Genomic DNA, 16,761 nt, shown 5'->3' with positions numbered 1-16,761 from the left:
GCCCTAGAAGGAAGAAATGCTTGTGAGCTCAATTTATTGTTTGCATTAAGCGATATATATATATTACATTGAGTTGATATTTAATGTTGTAAGTGACACTTTTACAATGTTTGAAGCGAAACTGCCAGCATTTTCATTTTAAAGTCAGTATTAAAATGTTTCGCAAACATTTACAACTGGTGATGTAGTAAATTTTCGAATCGCAATATATTTAAGGTTTGATAGTCAATTTTGTTACTTGCATGGACTGTTGAAGGGAAGTGGACCTCGTGCAAATGAAGTGAACTGCGAAAGAGTACCATTTGCACTACAAAACCTTTTAAAACTCTATTTTATAGGGATTGAAAGTGTGAATGAATGTTGGATTTTTAGTCTTGCGGTTTTTAACAGATGTCATACGTTTCTCAAAATCTCAAGCCTTACCTCTATGACCGTATACCCGATGCAGAGCTATAGCCAAGAGTTCAGAGCTCGGGAAAAGTGTGAAAATGTTAGTCGCAGATTAGTGGGGGATGAATGCGATGTTCTTGCAAAATAGGAGTTCGTTGTCACTGGCGTTTTGGGATGTAAGTTCTGATAAAACTGAGTAGAGAAACATTGATTTGAAAATTGGCGTAGTTAGACGGCCCGAAACTTGTGTCCTCCATTGTCATAGATAATGAGTCAAAGGGACGCCTTACGATATTAAGTGACCATGCGTTCGATATAACATATTGCTGATACCAGTCTGTTTTGTGTTGTCTAATTGTGTTAAAATTGAGGCTTCGTTTTCTGTGACCACTAATTAAATCAACAGTACTGCGCATACGTAAGGTATGAACTTTGTGCTATCGGGAGTGTCAGTGTTCTGTCAGATCCTGTCTGCATTAAACTGACATTTTTTATTAGCACATAAATCAGCTGTTCCACTTGTGTTCATATAAGTGTATACCAATGTTACACAATTCACAAATTGAAAGTGTTTTCAAGTCTGAGGCGGAACAAAACTAGATCGCTAATGTAAACATGCAGTGAGTATGTTCACGTGTCAGCAAGTGATTCGCCTCTCGGAACAAAAGCACGCGACCCTAAATCTTCATCGGGAAATGAAGTGATTTGAATTTTATTGAGGCGTAGCACAGGGACATGTCTAGTCTTATATTAGAAATAGCCAGAAATGCCTACATACCATTTATAATGACAAGAGAACCCTCGATCGTCATTGAAATTCTTACCTATTTTTCCCTCCATACAAAATATACACCAACCTACAAAATTCTATTACTGATCTCTTCAGCATACTTCTATCTTTCGGTTTATACACTTTTATTTTATATCTGTAACATTCAACGTAGTTGTTGAAATCCGATTTTAATCGGGAGATGCGACAAGATTTGCAGCTTCTTCAAAAATCGTATGAGAAGAATGTTACATAATTGAAATATTCTGAAGAGATCAGTAGTAGAATTATGTAGGTAGTTGGAGATTTTGTGTGAAAAAAAGAAGTTGAGAAAAAAAAATCAAAAAAAAATCAAGGCAATCGTTCGTTTTCTTGCCTTTATATAGTTATTTCTAACTTTTTGTTTTAAATCATAAGACTAGACATGCAAGACTGAGCGAAGTGAAAATGAAAACATTATCATTTGAGAATGAAGCTCTGTTGTGCTTTGGCTAAAACATCTTTTCTTCATCCTCGTAATGCAATTGTATCTAACTTATATAAACACAACGAAGAATGTCAAAAAAAAAACAAAAAAAAAAACGAAACCATAATTTCACCTTAAAACTGAAAAACCGAGACCAAAATATGAGCAAAATATCAGATTTGACCTTCTGCTTCGTCGACGACACCCGCCATACAAATCTAGGTCACGACGACACCCGCCATACAAATCTAGGTCAAATCCGATTTCAGTCACTTCTCAAACTGTGAACTATAATTGCATGGTGAAGACAGAACTGCTAGGTATAACAAAACATATTTAACACGTCTGACGTCATAACATTTATGAGGTTTGAAACTTGCTCCATCAAAATACCTTTTATGTATTGGCATGTATTTTTGTGTATTATGTCTGTGTGAGCGATGCGTAATGACAACTAGAAGACAATATTGGCTTTACCATTCCGCATTTATTCGTTCAACAATGAAGTAGAGTTGTAGATTCTATTATCACACTCTATACTTCTGATCGCTTTGTTTAATAGGTATATAAGATATCTTGCCAACAACAACAATGGAGTACGGTTAAAATCAAAGAACCGGGGAAGAGGTAATTGACAACCAAGAAATGCGCATTTATTTACACATATGTTTCAACTGCTTGAGATTTTCTCTGGGATATCTCAAATACAGATTGAAATAGGAAACAGGTTTTCAATAAGTTGTTAAAATTTCGCACGTAAATAATCATTGTTTTGATATGTTGTAAATAAATTTACCATATTTGACAATATTTTCCACATCTCATCAAGCTTATCAAGTAAAACAATGCAACATACTAAAATATGCAAGAATAAAACATGGCTTTATCGATTACGAGAACGAGGCTTTTACGATTACTAGAACGAGGCTCACTCGAATACCAAAACGAGTCTCATGCTAACGATAAACAAGAACGATGATAACCGGCAACCAAGCGCAACACTTTGAGGTAATGTTTTAATTAAATTACTTTGGACATTTTATGCGATTATTACTAATTCGCAAATTCTTCTTATTATTTACAAAAACAAATGTACGTCAGACTACACAGAAGATACATGCATTTCAAATACAACTCGGTTGATGGTTCTTGTGTCGAGGTCGGCAAAAGACGACTACTGAAGCTTAATCGTACTTATATTTTGCATAACTTAACAAATAAAAACATTTTCCATTCGTACTCAATTGTTTACAACTAAAGTGAGAAAATGATAAAGTGATGTTACACACTGGAAGCTTGGAGGTCAAGTTTAGTTGATGTGCATGCTAAATTGTTATCGACTATTTCTACTGTAGTTGATATTATTTAAGAAGTTAAATTTCTTGGATATAATTATAAAATTCCGACTGCATTTAATTTAAGATTATTTTGTTCATCAACCGTTTCTAGTGGTTTCTGTTATAACGTGGCAAAATATTTTATTTTGATAATTCTTAATGATCAAAACAGAACATAACTAAAATAAGTTAACATATTCTAATACAAACACATCACAAGAACATTACAACAATTGTCAAGTTCGAATGATTAGAACACTCAGTTAAGATGATGTTACTTTTTCGTTGAATTGAATAAGTTCAGTTTTAAACTTGAATATTCGTAAACTGCTCAGTGCCTTTGGTGGCCATTAAGAATAAAAGTGTCCACTAAAAAGGGAAGCGATTTCCAGGAATATTAAATCGTCAATTAAGGGACACATTTACGTCAACATTCAATCAGAACTACATATCATACAAATGCTTGAATCAGTGATTGTAAATTACTAACTTCAGATTTATACGGTAGCATGGTCACTAGAATTACTCGCCCACACCCACATTTACACAGGCAAAAAACTACGTTTTATTTGTCTTTCAAAATAAACATTCAACTAGTGACTGTCCATCAAGCAAACTGACAAAAACAGACGGTTTATTGCAATTTTCACCAACCAGTTATAGTTTAAATCTTCCATTATTGCTTCATATGGCGAAAACACTTGAATATGTTACCATAAGATTCACGCCATTTAAATGTCTACAATATCAACGATGTAGCTTCACAAGAACTGCTGATAAATTACTTAAAAAGCATGGAAACTTAGAATGATATCAAACTCAGAAGTCTAAATGTACAAATGCTGATTCGGTACCATGAAAAATTAAAAAATCTTCGTGTTTAGAACCAGTGTGCTCTGATTCATCAAGAACCTTTCGGAAGGACAATAATCAGATTACGAAAACACATACATACATGCATACAATTTATAAATTATCACTCAAAAAACTATTCTCCATTTCTACATAATCACTCTCTGTACCATCTCAGTATTCACATATACTGACAAAACGAAGGGTAAATAGTCATTTCGCTCTTATACCTTATTCCTGGTAGGTCATTTATATATACGCTATTTATAATAAACATCGATTGCAATGACGTTTTAGGCGCAAAAGGATTAAAAGTCAACAGTAATGTATGACGTCATTACTTATTGGATAGGCAACAATAATATGTGACGTCAGGATCTGTTGAATATGGAATAAGCAAAAATGCCATGTGACGTCATGAATTGTGTGATAGGTAACAATACCATGTGATGTCATGAGTTATTGAATCAATAATATGTGACGTCATGTTTTTTTCATAGGCAACGATAACCTGTGACGTCATGAATTATTGAATCAATAATATAACATTAATTCATTTTTGGAGCGGTATTTTCAAGTCAAATCGTCAAAGTTGACACACAGTGTTAGGCTTATTACTGGCCTAACTTGGATATGTTTGTATCGCCGGGGAACTCACACACACATTCGTGGGAACATTTCACTTTCACCTTCTTATACAGCTATCACACACGTTCTGAGAAACTTACAACACACGATTTCGATACAACATTTGCCCTGAATTTAGATTAAAATCATTTTCATGCATATCAACACCAATTTTTTGTTCCAAATTCTGCCATTTGCATTAAAGCAATTTACCGAACAATGTAATGTTTGTAAATCTGTTGTTTTTGTTATCCAAAAATATTAAAACTATTCTGTCCTGTCGTCCGCCTATTGAAACGTGACCACCAAGGCTGCTGTGCTGGCTGAGTAAACGACACAGATGGCCTACTCATGATGAGGGGGAGACACCGCCGGGTGGACCAATCACAGCGAAGATAGGGTGACCCACAGTTGTTCGTGTTGGGAACACACCTAGGCCTAGCCTGGCATCTATAAATCCGTCTTGTGAATATATCATTAATGCCGTCAATGACGAGTAGTCTTCCTAGACCCATTGGCACCAGCGGGAGTTGTTCATTCTCCCCGACAATCCTCGGGAAGTCCCGTGCTGGATTTATGCCCATTCGGCGTTGCCTATTTCTAAATTCCTCCCATATACAATCCACATAAGCATGGTGTACGAAAAATGCTGGATCGTATGAGGAGGACTCGATTCGACTCATCTGCTCACCTATCCACACGTGGACATTATTATGGAGGAGCTCCAAGTTACTATTATCCTGGCCACTTGGATGTGTAATCTGCCACAGCCACCGTCTTCGTAACACGTTGTTTATATTCGTCGCGGTCATAAGAGTACGTTCTGACCCGATATTGCGTCGTAATAATCCGTACGGTGTTCCCCAATTACGAAATGGTCCATTTTCCACAACACCATTCCCGTTTCCTAGAAACAGTGGCGACCACGTGATCGACCGCGTTGCATCAGCAAGACCTTGGTCGAGTGTGTTGTCCCAGTAAGGTATGGTGACGTTCGGAACTTTCTCACGGCAGGCGTTTTCCACTCTGTAAGAATAGGATGAGAAAACAATTACATGAGAATCAATGTTCAGCGATACACAAAATTACTCACATACAAAAGTGAAGCTGAGGACGCCTACAAGGAGATATTTTCACGGATTTCTGATTGCTCTCCTCAACCATATAGATGTTGAGTGAGTACAATGATACTTACAATACTATGTAAACCCTGTGCCAGCCGAGGAAGTTTGGACCGCCGTGAGCCCCACTTGCTGTGTTGAGATGATGGAGGGATGCCAAGGCGTCATACTTGTTCGGTTGTACCGACTGGAACACAAACAAAAACAAATTGAATAACAGATGTAAAATAATTCTCAATATAAACATGTGATTGACGTTCTTTTGAAATAAAATACTGTAAATCAACTTGATTTCGCGATGACTTAATTTCGCGTTTTCATGCCTAACCACTTCTTCGCGGAGATTTGATTTCGCGAGTTAGAGCCTAAAAGGCCTACTGTACCTTTGATTTAAAAATGTTTTCGAGGCAATTAATATTCGCGAGTTTTTATCGCCCGCGAAATAGGCAAAACGTATCTGACGCGAAAACAAATTGGTTTACAGTAATGAAAATCATGAAGTTAATTGAATTATGGGGCTATCGCACCTTCCCGCCAAGATTTTGACTTTCTTTAGATCTATTTTGAGTTCCTCAGCGCCTCATTGGTATCAATACTTTGGGCCCCTAGTATAATTGACAAGTCCTAGGTAGACGAACCAGCTGTATGATACAGTTTAATTCATTTTGTTTCTAATGTATATAACTCATTATTTATTGCTGATGCCTTGTGGGCGATTATTCCAACCCGAGACACCGCCAAGAGGTGTACATTTAGAAATTTCACCCTGGGGTAAAGTTTTTTCCCCACATACATCATCAATGTAAAGACGGTATAACCCTACGCCATTTCTATTACCTACAAAGTCTATAGTGTCCCTGAATTGTATTACTTCAAAATTGATAATTATACAAAATGTATCCGGGATCGTTGCATTGATAAATGGTATATAAGCTCATGATAGATGCTGGTCGTCACCGAAATGTTACCCGGTCTCAACGATTGTGCACCTACATTTGAATGTAAAGGAATGTTGTTCAGACGAAATCCCTATTTGGATATTTAGCGATTTCAGAAATGTAACATTCTCGGCCCTAGACCCACCAGACATATTTTTGGTTGTTCAATAATGAAAACAACGATATTTTAAACACGCAGTCCAAAAACAAAATGTCCTTATTTTAGATACTATTTGTCTAAGGAATGTCTATGTGTTTCTAACTGTATAAAACCAATAACAATAATTAACATGTCATTTTGTATCCTTTTGTTGTCCGATGTTGGCCAAAAGTCGAAAATGAAAGAAATTAAATAAAATTGAAGCAAAGCAGGTCTAAACTATTTGTTTTATTAAATCGGATATTTCCAATTCGACAACATAAGCTGTAGTGTATAGATCTGTTACCGAATGTCACAACGACAACAACGCGTTATTTTTAACTTATAAAAACACGATACACATGCACAATATCCACACGTCACTCATGTATTATGACGTCACTCACTTCCGGTTAAGAAAGTCAGCGCGTGAAATCTTACATACCCTAGAGGCATACAGAGAAATTGTGTACATCCAAGATCAGAAAGGGGAATGAGTATATGACTACAGCTGCAATCAATTAAATAAAATTATTAAAAGAAATTTCCTTGTTAACGTCATAAATGAAAAGACATTTCAATATGGAGGTTCTACTTAATGATAGTCAGCATACTTGGATAACTAGGTCTTAAAAGGCAAAGGTCAGAAATTAACATAAAGTGTGAACACGTGTCAAAAGGAGGAAGTTTGGAGGCAGCCCACAATACACTGACACGTACTCTTCAGCCTGACCGATCTCGCCTACAAACAACACGACGAGTTCATCCCTAAACCACAAAGCAAATCAAATGTCTTCCCTCTTGTCTGTCAAACATTGAATCCTCTGTCATCAAACAGTTTAACGATAACGTGATCTACCTGGTTAAAAGTACCACCGTTACTTTCTGTGCATCTTTCTCGAGTTTACCTTGACAGACCAAATGACTCTCAGCCAACATTTCCCAACATGGTTTCCATAAGATTACTCAAACCTTATATTTTCCCATTATATATCACCCTGTCGTTATTTCTCCTTTTGACAGAGTTTTTGAGACGGACATCCGTGCATGTTAAACAATTAAATTCATGCTAGGTGAATAAAAAGGGGCCAGTTTCGTGCTTATCAAGATCTCGCTGTATTATCCAGATCATCAAGTCATGTATTGTGAATTTGGTCATTTTAACCCCATGGCAGGTATTGGGCAATGAACGACATACAGGATAACTATCAGGTCATTGTCGGTGTACAGGCAGATAAACATGTCAAAAACGGATCGTCCACAACCTGTCAAAACCATCGCTTCAACAGCTTAATGTGATATTCCAGTGAGCTGTTGATGGTTAGCGAGTGAAGTAGGTCTTTTCCCGGATGTTTACAATCCCGTTATGTTTGCTAAACACACCAACTTAAATCCCGCATTATTAATGATTAATGTTTTTTTTATAGTGCCCCGGATATGTATATTAAAATTATAAATTATTTAACCGGACGTCAGATTATTTTTTACTTATCTCTATGAATACATTTGGTGACATGTCAACCTAATAGCGTCACGCTACCATCATTTATTAGCCACTTCATTCATGTAAAAGTTAACAAAAGCTGACGTCCCTTACACAGTGTTTTACAATTCATAAATTATTAAAAGATAATCTTGTTTGTCGTAATCTGCATGGCACGTTTTAATTAATTTGAATAGTGAAATGGTTAAGAATATACACATGTTTTTGACGTTCTTCTGAAATTCAGAATCACGAAAATTACACAATTTATTAGATAATGGAGGATGGTACCCCCATCCAGATTTTAACATTTCTTTCTACCTATTTTTGTTCCCTCAGTATCAACATTTTCGACCCTTATCATTACTGACGAGACCTAGAAGGATGACACAGCTATAAGGTATAGTTTAATCCATTTTTATAGTTTCTGTATCTAACTCTGATTATTAAAAGGCGCAAATGACAGCATGTGTGTATTTTTTTTTTACAATTTACCGGAAGAGTTCCTGCAAATCATGATCATCCAGATGATTGATGTCAAGCTATAATATGCATTATCCGATCATGACTCGACGTGCAAAGCGTGACGATTTTTGGGAGTTCACACCTTAATGACATGCTATGGTCATGTGATCTGTAATGTGGACTGTGAATATAGTCCAGATTAACAACCTTATAAACGACCAGGACGGGATAATACATAATATGTAGCAAAGAGAAAGAACATTAATCATAAATGTTAATTTGTTTTAAAATGATATAATGAGGACAACAATTATGTTGACATTTACATGTGAAATAAGCATATAATAAAGAAATTGAGAAAAATGAAATCATGCGTTCATAACGACCTAATTACAAGCTGTTTATCATTTGACAAATCCTAGCCGAAAAAATGAAAATACCTATATTCAAAGTTTTTTTTATTATAAATTAACTAATATCTTCTACTCTTATATTATAGTTACTAACAAATGACATTTGACGTAATTGTCTGGCAGATGATGTAGCTAAACACATTATTTTATTGATTTACGTTAACGTTTTATAGAAAAATTTTCATTGACTTTAAATTCTATGGAATAAAAGGGGAAATATGATTTGGCCAACAGTTCCTGATGAGAAACATTGTGATCAGTCTGTTTAAATCGTGATACATATTTGATTTTGTGACTATTGTATTGTATTCTACCCTTGTTGATATTCTTATCACGTGAGTGTTTAATCTTAGCATTTAACAACATTTACTGATTGTATTTATTGTCGTTATAAATGACAGAGCATTGCAGCAAAACATATTGCGTGATAGCTCTGATGTCATATATATCACATCTATAAATCTCAAAGCAAGACAGTCTGATTGAAAGTTCCATGGGCAGTCCAATGGTAAGCTGTATAGGCAATCCAATGGGAAGTTCCATTGACAGTCCAATTGGAAGATCCATAGGCAGTCCAATGGTAAGAATCATTGACAACCAATGGGAAGTCCCATGGACTATTCAATCGGAAGATCCATTGGTAGTCCAATTGGAAGCTCCTTAGGCAGTCCAATGGGAAGTGCCATTGACTGTCCAATGGGAAGCTCCATCGACTATTAAATGGCAATGGGAAGATCCATGAAGATCCACTACTTATAATTATATCGCCTAAGCATTTGCTGTTTAAGCATGTTCTCGTTTGATTAAAACTAGGCTATTCATTTCAGAACTGCCATTTCGACGGTAAACTGTCGCTGTCACCATAGATTAAGTTACGACATCATATCTGCCATGCTATGAAGGGTATTTATAGTCTATTTAGTCATGCGTCTTTTCAATTAGTTTATATAAGCTTTATAATACAAGTGTGTTAATTATATATATATATATAGAAATACATACCCTGTCCTCCTTAAGCATGAGTAGAGCTCTGTGGAAATCACCACGTTCTTGATCGGTCAAGAGGCGGTATTCTTTGCGGTAGCGCAACTGTCCCTCCGGAGGCAGGTAAAATAAAGTGTTTATCCATCTGACAAACTCCGGATTAAGGGCAAGAGAACGGGCACGTGTGGATGTCTGGAAATGACACAGAGGAAAAACGGCCAGCAACAGGTACAGGACGGCGTATATCGAAGGCATCGTCTGTAATAACAATGGTTTATAGTGTGTAACGAGGGTTATCAAAGGAATTATCTGAATATAGTGTATAACGATATGATGAGTACAACAAATTCTGTTGACATTTATATGTGAAATAAGCATATGATAAGGAAATTGAGAAAAATGAAAGCCTGCGTTCATAATGACCTCATTAAAAGCCGGTTATCATTGGACCAATCCCAGAAAAAAATACTTATATTCAATTTTTTTTTATAAATGAATTCTTATATTCTATTCTTATATCAAAGTTACTGATATCCATCTGACAAACTCCGGATTAAGGGCAAGAGAAACGGGCACGTGTGGATGTCTGGAATTGACACAGAGGAAAAAGGCCAGAAACAGGTACAGGCCGGCTTATATTGAAGGCATGGTTTATAGTGTATAACGAGGGTTATCGAAGGAATCGTCTGAATATAGTGTATAACGATGTGTATCGAAGGAATTGTCAAAAATGTTAATGATTTATAGTGAATATCGAGGTATATCGAAGGCATCGTCTGAAATGTTAATGGTTTATAATGTATAACGAGGGATATCGAAGGCATCATCGGAAATATTAATGATTGATATTGAATAACGAGGGATATCGAAGGCATCCTCGGAAATATTAATGGTTGATAGTGAATAACGAGGCATTTCGAAGGATATCTAGAGTTGAGAATATGACCTCGATATTTTCATTTCTTTACAAGAAGCCTAACAATGGAAATAACATTATACAATAACAAACCCGATCATCCTTTTTAATCAACAACCGGCCTTATTCCTGGACTCCCTAATGTCCCCTGAACAGAAGACACCGGGGAATCATTTCCTGCCTGTTGGGTGACTACAAATATTCGTGTCGTAAGCGAAAAATACTAGACACATACAGATACTAGAAGTTAGAAAAAAAGAATACCTGAGTTCAGTTTTGCCACAAGTGACCTCTTCCCCTACCCCAAACATAATAATTACTGCATAAATTATGTTATACATATTAAGCTGGTCAGTTTTGGAAGAATAGCAAGATATCATGATCAGGCACACAACGTTCTGAAGGGCGTGATGAAATAAAACCAGAAGGTCAAATGATTCCTGCATAAATTATGTTATACATAATCTGGTCACTTTTGGAAGAACAGTAAGATATCATGATCAGGCACACAATGTTCTGAAGGGCGTGATGGAATAAAACCAGAAGGTCAAATGATTCCTGCATAAATTATGTTATACATAATCTGGTCACTTTTGGAGGAACAGCAAGATATCATGATCAGGCACACAACGTTCTGAAGGGCGTGATGGAATAAAACCAGAAGGTCAAATGATTCCTGCATAAATTATGCTATACATAATCTGGTCACTTTTGGAAGAACAGCAAGATATCATGATCAGGCACACAACGTCCTGAAGGGCGTGATGGAATAAAACCAGAAGGTCAAATGATTCCTGCATACATTATGTTATAAATAAGCTGGTCACTTTTGGAAGAACAGCAAGATATCATGATCAGGCACAACGTTCTGAAGGGCATGATGGAATTAAACCAGAAGGTCAAATGATTCCTGCATAAATTATGTTATACATAAACTGGTCACTTTTGGAAGAACAGCAAGATATCATGATCAGGCACACAACGTTCTGAAGGGCGTGATGGAGTTAAACCAGAAGGTCAAATGATTCCTGCATAAATTATGTTATACATAATCTGGTCACTTTTGGAAGAACAGCAAGATATCATGATCAGGCACACAACGTTCTGAAGGGCGTGATGGAATTAAACCTAGAAGGTCAAATGATTCCCTCGGGAATAACGTGCGAAGAGTTTAAAGCTTTTTTAAAAGAAAATGGATACAGTTTATCAAATGTTGACAAGTAGGGCACCAGTGTTTTGCTTATCATGATTGCACAAAGGGTTTTGCACGGACATAAGTTTTCCAGTCAAATAGCACAAAGGGAGAGATCATGATATAATAGGTGTCAAGACGTCATTTCTTGAATAACTTCCGCGACAGAACGGTTGTCATCTATATGAGGAATTTCAGGTAACCAGAAACTACTGGACAGACATTGCTAGTAAGCCGACGGATGTTATTGTTTGATTAACGGACATTACAGATGTCAACTGATCTCACTATAACTTAATTCGTAATCAAATTAAAGTGAATGAGGTGTTCTTTGAGGGAATTATTGGAGTTTTTTTTTTATTGGAGAATACCGTCTCCTGTCAACAGGAAATGACATTCTTTTAGTGTGTGTATCTACAAGACATTTTAACAACATGAGTTAAATGCCTCGCATTACAAAGTAAGTTATTACCTTAATGAGCATGTTTTCACTGATAATGTGCTAATGTTTAGATTTTGATGTTGGTGATTACAACTGTAGGAAATCCGGGCAGATGCCTACACGATAACATAAGAATATCTCTCTACTAGATATAAACAAGTATTATCATGGTCTGAATGTTGCTCAAACAGGGCATATATTGTACAAGTTAACCAAATAATCAACTATGTTGATATTGTGAATAAAGACAAGCTGTTTACAATTTCGCCATTAACCACCATCAACAAAGGACAGTTAAAAAAATACATATTAACAAAAAATATTGAAACCTGGATTAGACTGATCAGATAACTCATTACAAGGATCCATCTCCAGAAACCTTTAGGGTTCACGTTGGTGTTTATTGACATATTTGACATATTTGACAACAACTTACTTCTACTAGCTAAAGGTATCTGTCAAATCAATTGTTATGATGCCTACCAACCCTGAGACTTCGCAACATGCGTCAAAAATCAAGGTAGAAGGAAGTTCCGAAAGATTCAGTAATAGTTATAACTAATTCACATCAACTGATTTGCAAAGAAACACTCTCCATGTCATTCCATCGCTCTCTTCAACTTGCAATGTACTTTCATACGGGATGTGTCTATCATGCGGAACACATATAGAGTACGAATAATCGCATTCCGCTTGTTTTTGTTATGATTTCCATTTTTGTATATACCGGGAAGTCACTTTCGGTCTGATGTTGTAGCGGATTCATGCCTGAATGTGTACACAATCGTTATTTTGTGTCTTTGACACTTACTTCTGTAGATTTAATGGTGGATTCAAAGGGTAATACATGTTATGTGACACCACTGAACATTTAAATGTAATGATAATGTTTCATATCATCAAAATCCAAACAGAAAATTTGACAGTCTTCGCAATGTGAATACGACAAGTTTTTCGATGTGTAATCTTCTAACATTGTTCCAGTAACAACTAACAAGAGAACTCTGATTTGGTATAATTAATAAAGATAGACCTATTCTATAGGGTAACCGTATGGATTTCTTTATACAATGATATCACACATACAAACATACATACAGTAACACTACACCATTGACCACGATACCACATATACACAGTGAGGCGCCCAATAATTTCTGTCAACAGATGTCTTCAAACCATCAGCGTTTCTTTTGGCCTTTGTCATGTGAGTAGAAAAAATAGACTGGACACCTTGCAGAACGTATGTAGGTCATGACATCTATATTGTACAGTAGTGCCGACAAGCCTGCTATTGTATTCCTTAATGTTGGTATGAATGATCTCTACTGTTCAAAGCAGAACGCTGGTCATAAAGACCCTTCTCAATATATCAGGTAATATTGCGTCAGAAACATAAGGTTTTCTTGTCACGGCGATTCTTATCAATAATCGTCAACTGCAGTGTTACAAGCTTTCAGAGAGGGAAATAGGCGAATCTCATCAGTATTCATGTACTGCAGTGTTACCAGTTTTCAGCTAGTGAACATGGCGTTTCTTATCAGAAATCGTAAACTGACATGTTATCATTTTTAGCGAGGGAACTATTGGCGATTCCTATCAGTAAACGTATACTGCATTGTTTAGGGGTTTTAGATCCTTGTTTGGACTTTTGTTTTACGTCTCTGATACGTGAACCAACTAACTTAAGATAAATTGATAAATGTTTCATCCATAGGAAATATTCAAATGATTTCAAGAAATACGTTTCATACGAGCTTTGGAAAAACATGCCAAACGTCTTTGTCTTGAAAACCAAAACAAAGGATGACGGCGGATAATTTCAGGTTTTATAAAAAAGGACATTGATAGATATCTAGAGTCTATATGGTCTCTGTCCTGGGCTCTCATTTAGAGAACTTGATATTTCTGGATTTGTTGAAGCAACATGAGACACTACCTCTTCCGGAACACCTGGTCTAACTAGAAATTATACTCGAGTTACTGTGTAAACCTCTTGATGTATCACGGTATTTTTGTTTGCTACCCATTTCTATCGGGTTGGCGAGTGATCTTTACTTAGATTTGATCTTAAACAATTGTTCTACTTACTTTATTACCGTACCTTATTGTCAACTGACGGTAAATTGTGAGAATCATCTTCCCTGTTGTAAGAGCTACGCTAGTATACAGTGCGAAAGATGATCAAAACAAAACCAAAGATAATTGATAGTTAATGGGATACCAGGTAGACAACGTTAGCAGAGGTGTCACCTCATGTTAACACCGGTTATGTAACAGGCGTACACGCAACTTGTTTTAACATTTCAACTCAACAGATTGTCTAGTCACTAAAAATAGCATAACTCCTTTCAACAATATCTCTTTTTTTGTCCAGGAAACATGTAATGCCTTTGGGTGAACCTTGAACGATGACTAATTGATAATTACAATGTCATTTCTCTATCGCTGACCACGGTGACTTGTAAGTTTAACGGTATAGACAGATTGCTTGTCTGACAATCAAGGTCAAAGGTCAACAGACTTACACAATATCGTTCGTTAACAGTCATTCGCCTGAATATCAAAAGGTAAACGCTTAATATTGTATCCTTGTGGCGTATCGACAATGCACAGTTTTAATTGTGAATTATAATCCGTTCCCTTCTGTTACAAGCTTTCTCGTTCTGCTTTGCCACCTGACCCTCGTAAACCCTTATTCCATCGGACAAATTTTCTTTCATCACATCCTGATCATCAAATTAGTTGTTAGATAACCGTCAAAGCTACTTGTTACTCATTGAATGTCATGATGTTTGTTGTGAAATACAGAACTTTAAATAAAGTGTGCATAGAACTTCAAGGAACTGCTCACATTTACGGTTGGTATGACTACGCGGAAATACTCAAAACTTCAGTGGGTATTACTACGCGGAATACAACTAACCGTGGGTATAATTACGCGGAATTACTCACAACTAACGTGGGTATGACTACGCGGAACGACTTACAACTACCGTGGGTATAATTACGCAGAACTACTTACAACTACCATGGTCATGACTATGCGGAACTACTTACAACCACCGTGGGTATAATTACGCAGAACTACTTACAACTACCGTGGGTATAATTACGCGGAACTACTTACAACTACCGACGGTATAATTACGCAGAACTACTCACAACTACCGACGGTATAATTACGCAGAACTACTCACAACTACCGACGGTATAATTACGCGGAACTACTCACAACTACCGACGGTATAATTACGCAGAACTACTTACATCTACCGTGGGTATAATTACGCGGAACTACTTACAACTACCGTGGGTATAATTACGCATAACTACTTACAACTACCGTGGGTATAATTACGCGGAACTACTTACAACTACCGCGAGTACAATCACGCAGAACTACTCACAGCTACGGTTGGGTATTATGCGGAATTACTAACAAGTTCTGTTAGTATGACTGAACGAAACACATAGGTGAAAACAGCATTCCATCTTGTCGGACTAATGTATGCATATGCTCCAACATGACCACTGGTTTTACGAGCGTTAGATTCCGTATTCGACCAGAAATCAGCCGCCGGCCATCGAGGTTAGACAGCCGGACATGCACCAGACGGGCCAATATGCAAAGCTACAATAGAAGTCTCTATCGCCTTGGACAACGAGATGTAACTAGAACTGACCTCTGTCCGAAAATTATATCCAGAGGGTTACGGGTCACTTATTCCACGAGACTTGACCCTGACCATATATAACATGTACCATTATCATTTAATATGCGAAAAAAAATCTGAAGATTCATTACAATTCATTACATTGAAAACTTCTAAATTAGTTGACTTAATACTTCTGCGTTTTCTTTAATAACGTAACAAAAGAAATATAACTAGCAATGACATCTTTCACAAAAATCAATGACAGCGAGAAAAGGCTATATAATTTATGATATATGTGATAGCAGCTCATCTACTGCAGAAATTACATCTGATGTAAATACTACTTCAAAACATGGAAATCAAATTCATCACATGTATCTCCAAAACAATAGTATCATTGTTTTCCGTGAGCAAATACAATAACTATTATCTACTTTTAACATGACAAAATAATTAGGTTTCATGCATAATGACTAACGCAACATTTACGGCAGTAATCTCGAGATCTAAGCACGCGATTTGTTATCGTCTGTTTGTCACTCATCGTGAGTCAGTTTGGTTTCCTTAT

General features: G+C 36.4%; 1 protein-coding gene across 1 annotated transcript in view; it reads right to left on the bottom strand.

Moving 5' to 3' along the window:
• Positions 1-2,092: 2,092 nt before the first annotated feature.
• Positions 2,093-16,761, bottom strand: part of LOC117337450 (putative tyrosinase-like protein tyr-1) — a 30,320-nt gene continuing 15,651 nt past the window's right edge. The window contains exons 2-4 of the mRNA XM_033898438.1: positions 10,003-10,242; positions 5,637-5,749; positions 2,093-5,467 (exon numbers count right to left, since the gene is read on the bottom strand). Of these exons, the coding sequence (XP_033754329.1) occupies positions 4,690-5,467; positions 5,637-5,749; positions 10,003-10,239 (1,128 nt within the window). The 5' untranslated portion in view covers positions 10,240-10,242 and the 3' untranslated portion in view covers positions 2,093-4,689. The remainder of the gene's footprint in view (positions 5,468-5,636; positions 5,750-10,002; positions 10,243-16,761) is intronic.

This window comes from Pecten maximus, chromosome 11 (assembly GCF_902652985.1).
Source record: "Pecten maximus chromosome 11, xPecMax1.1, whole genome shotgun sequence".
Taxonomy (NCBI): Eukaryota; Metazoa; Mollusca; class Bivalvia; order Pectinida; family Pectinidae; genus Pecten; species Pecten maximus.
Note: the sequence above shows the minus strand (reverse complement) of the source record. Positions and strands in the feature narration are given on the sequence as shown.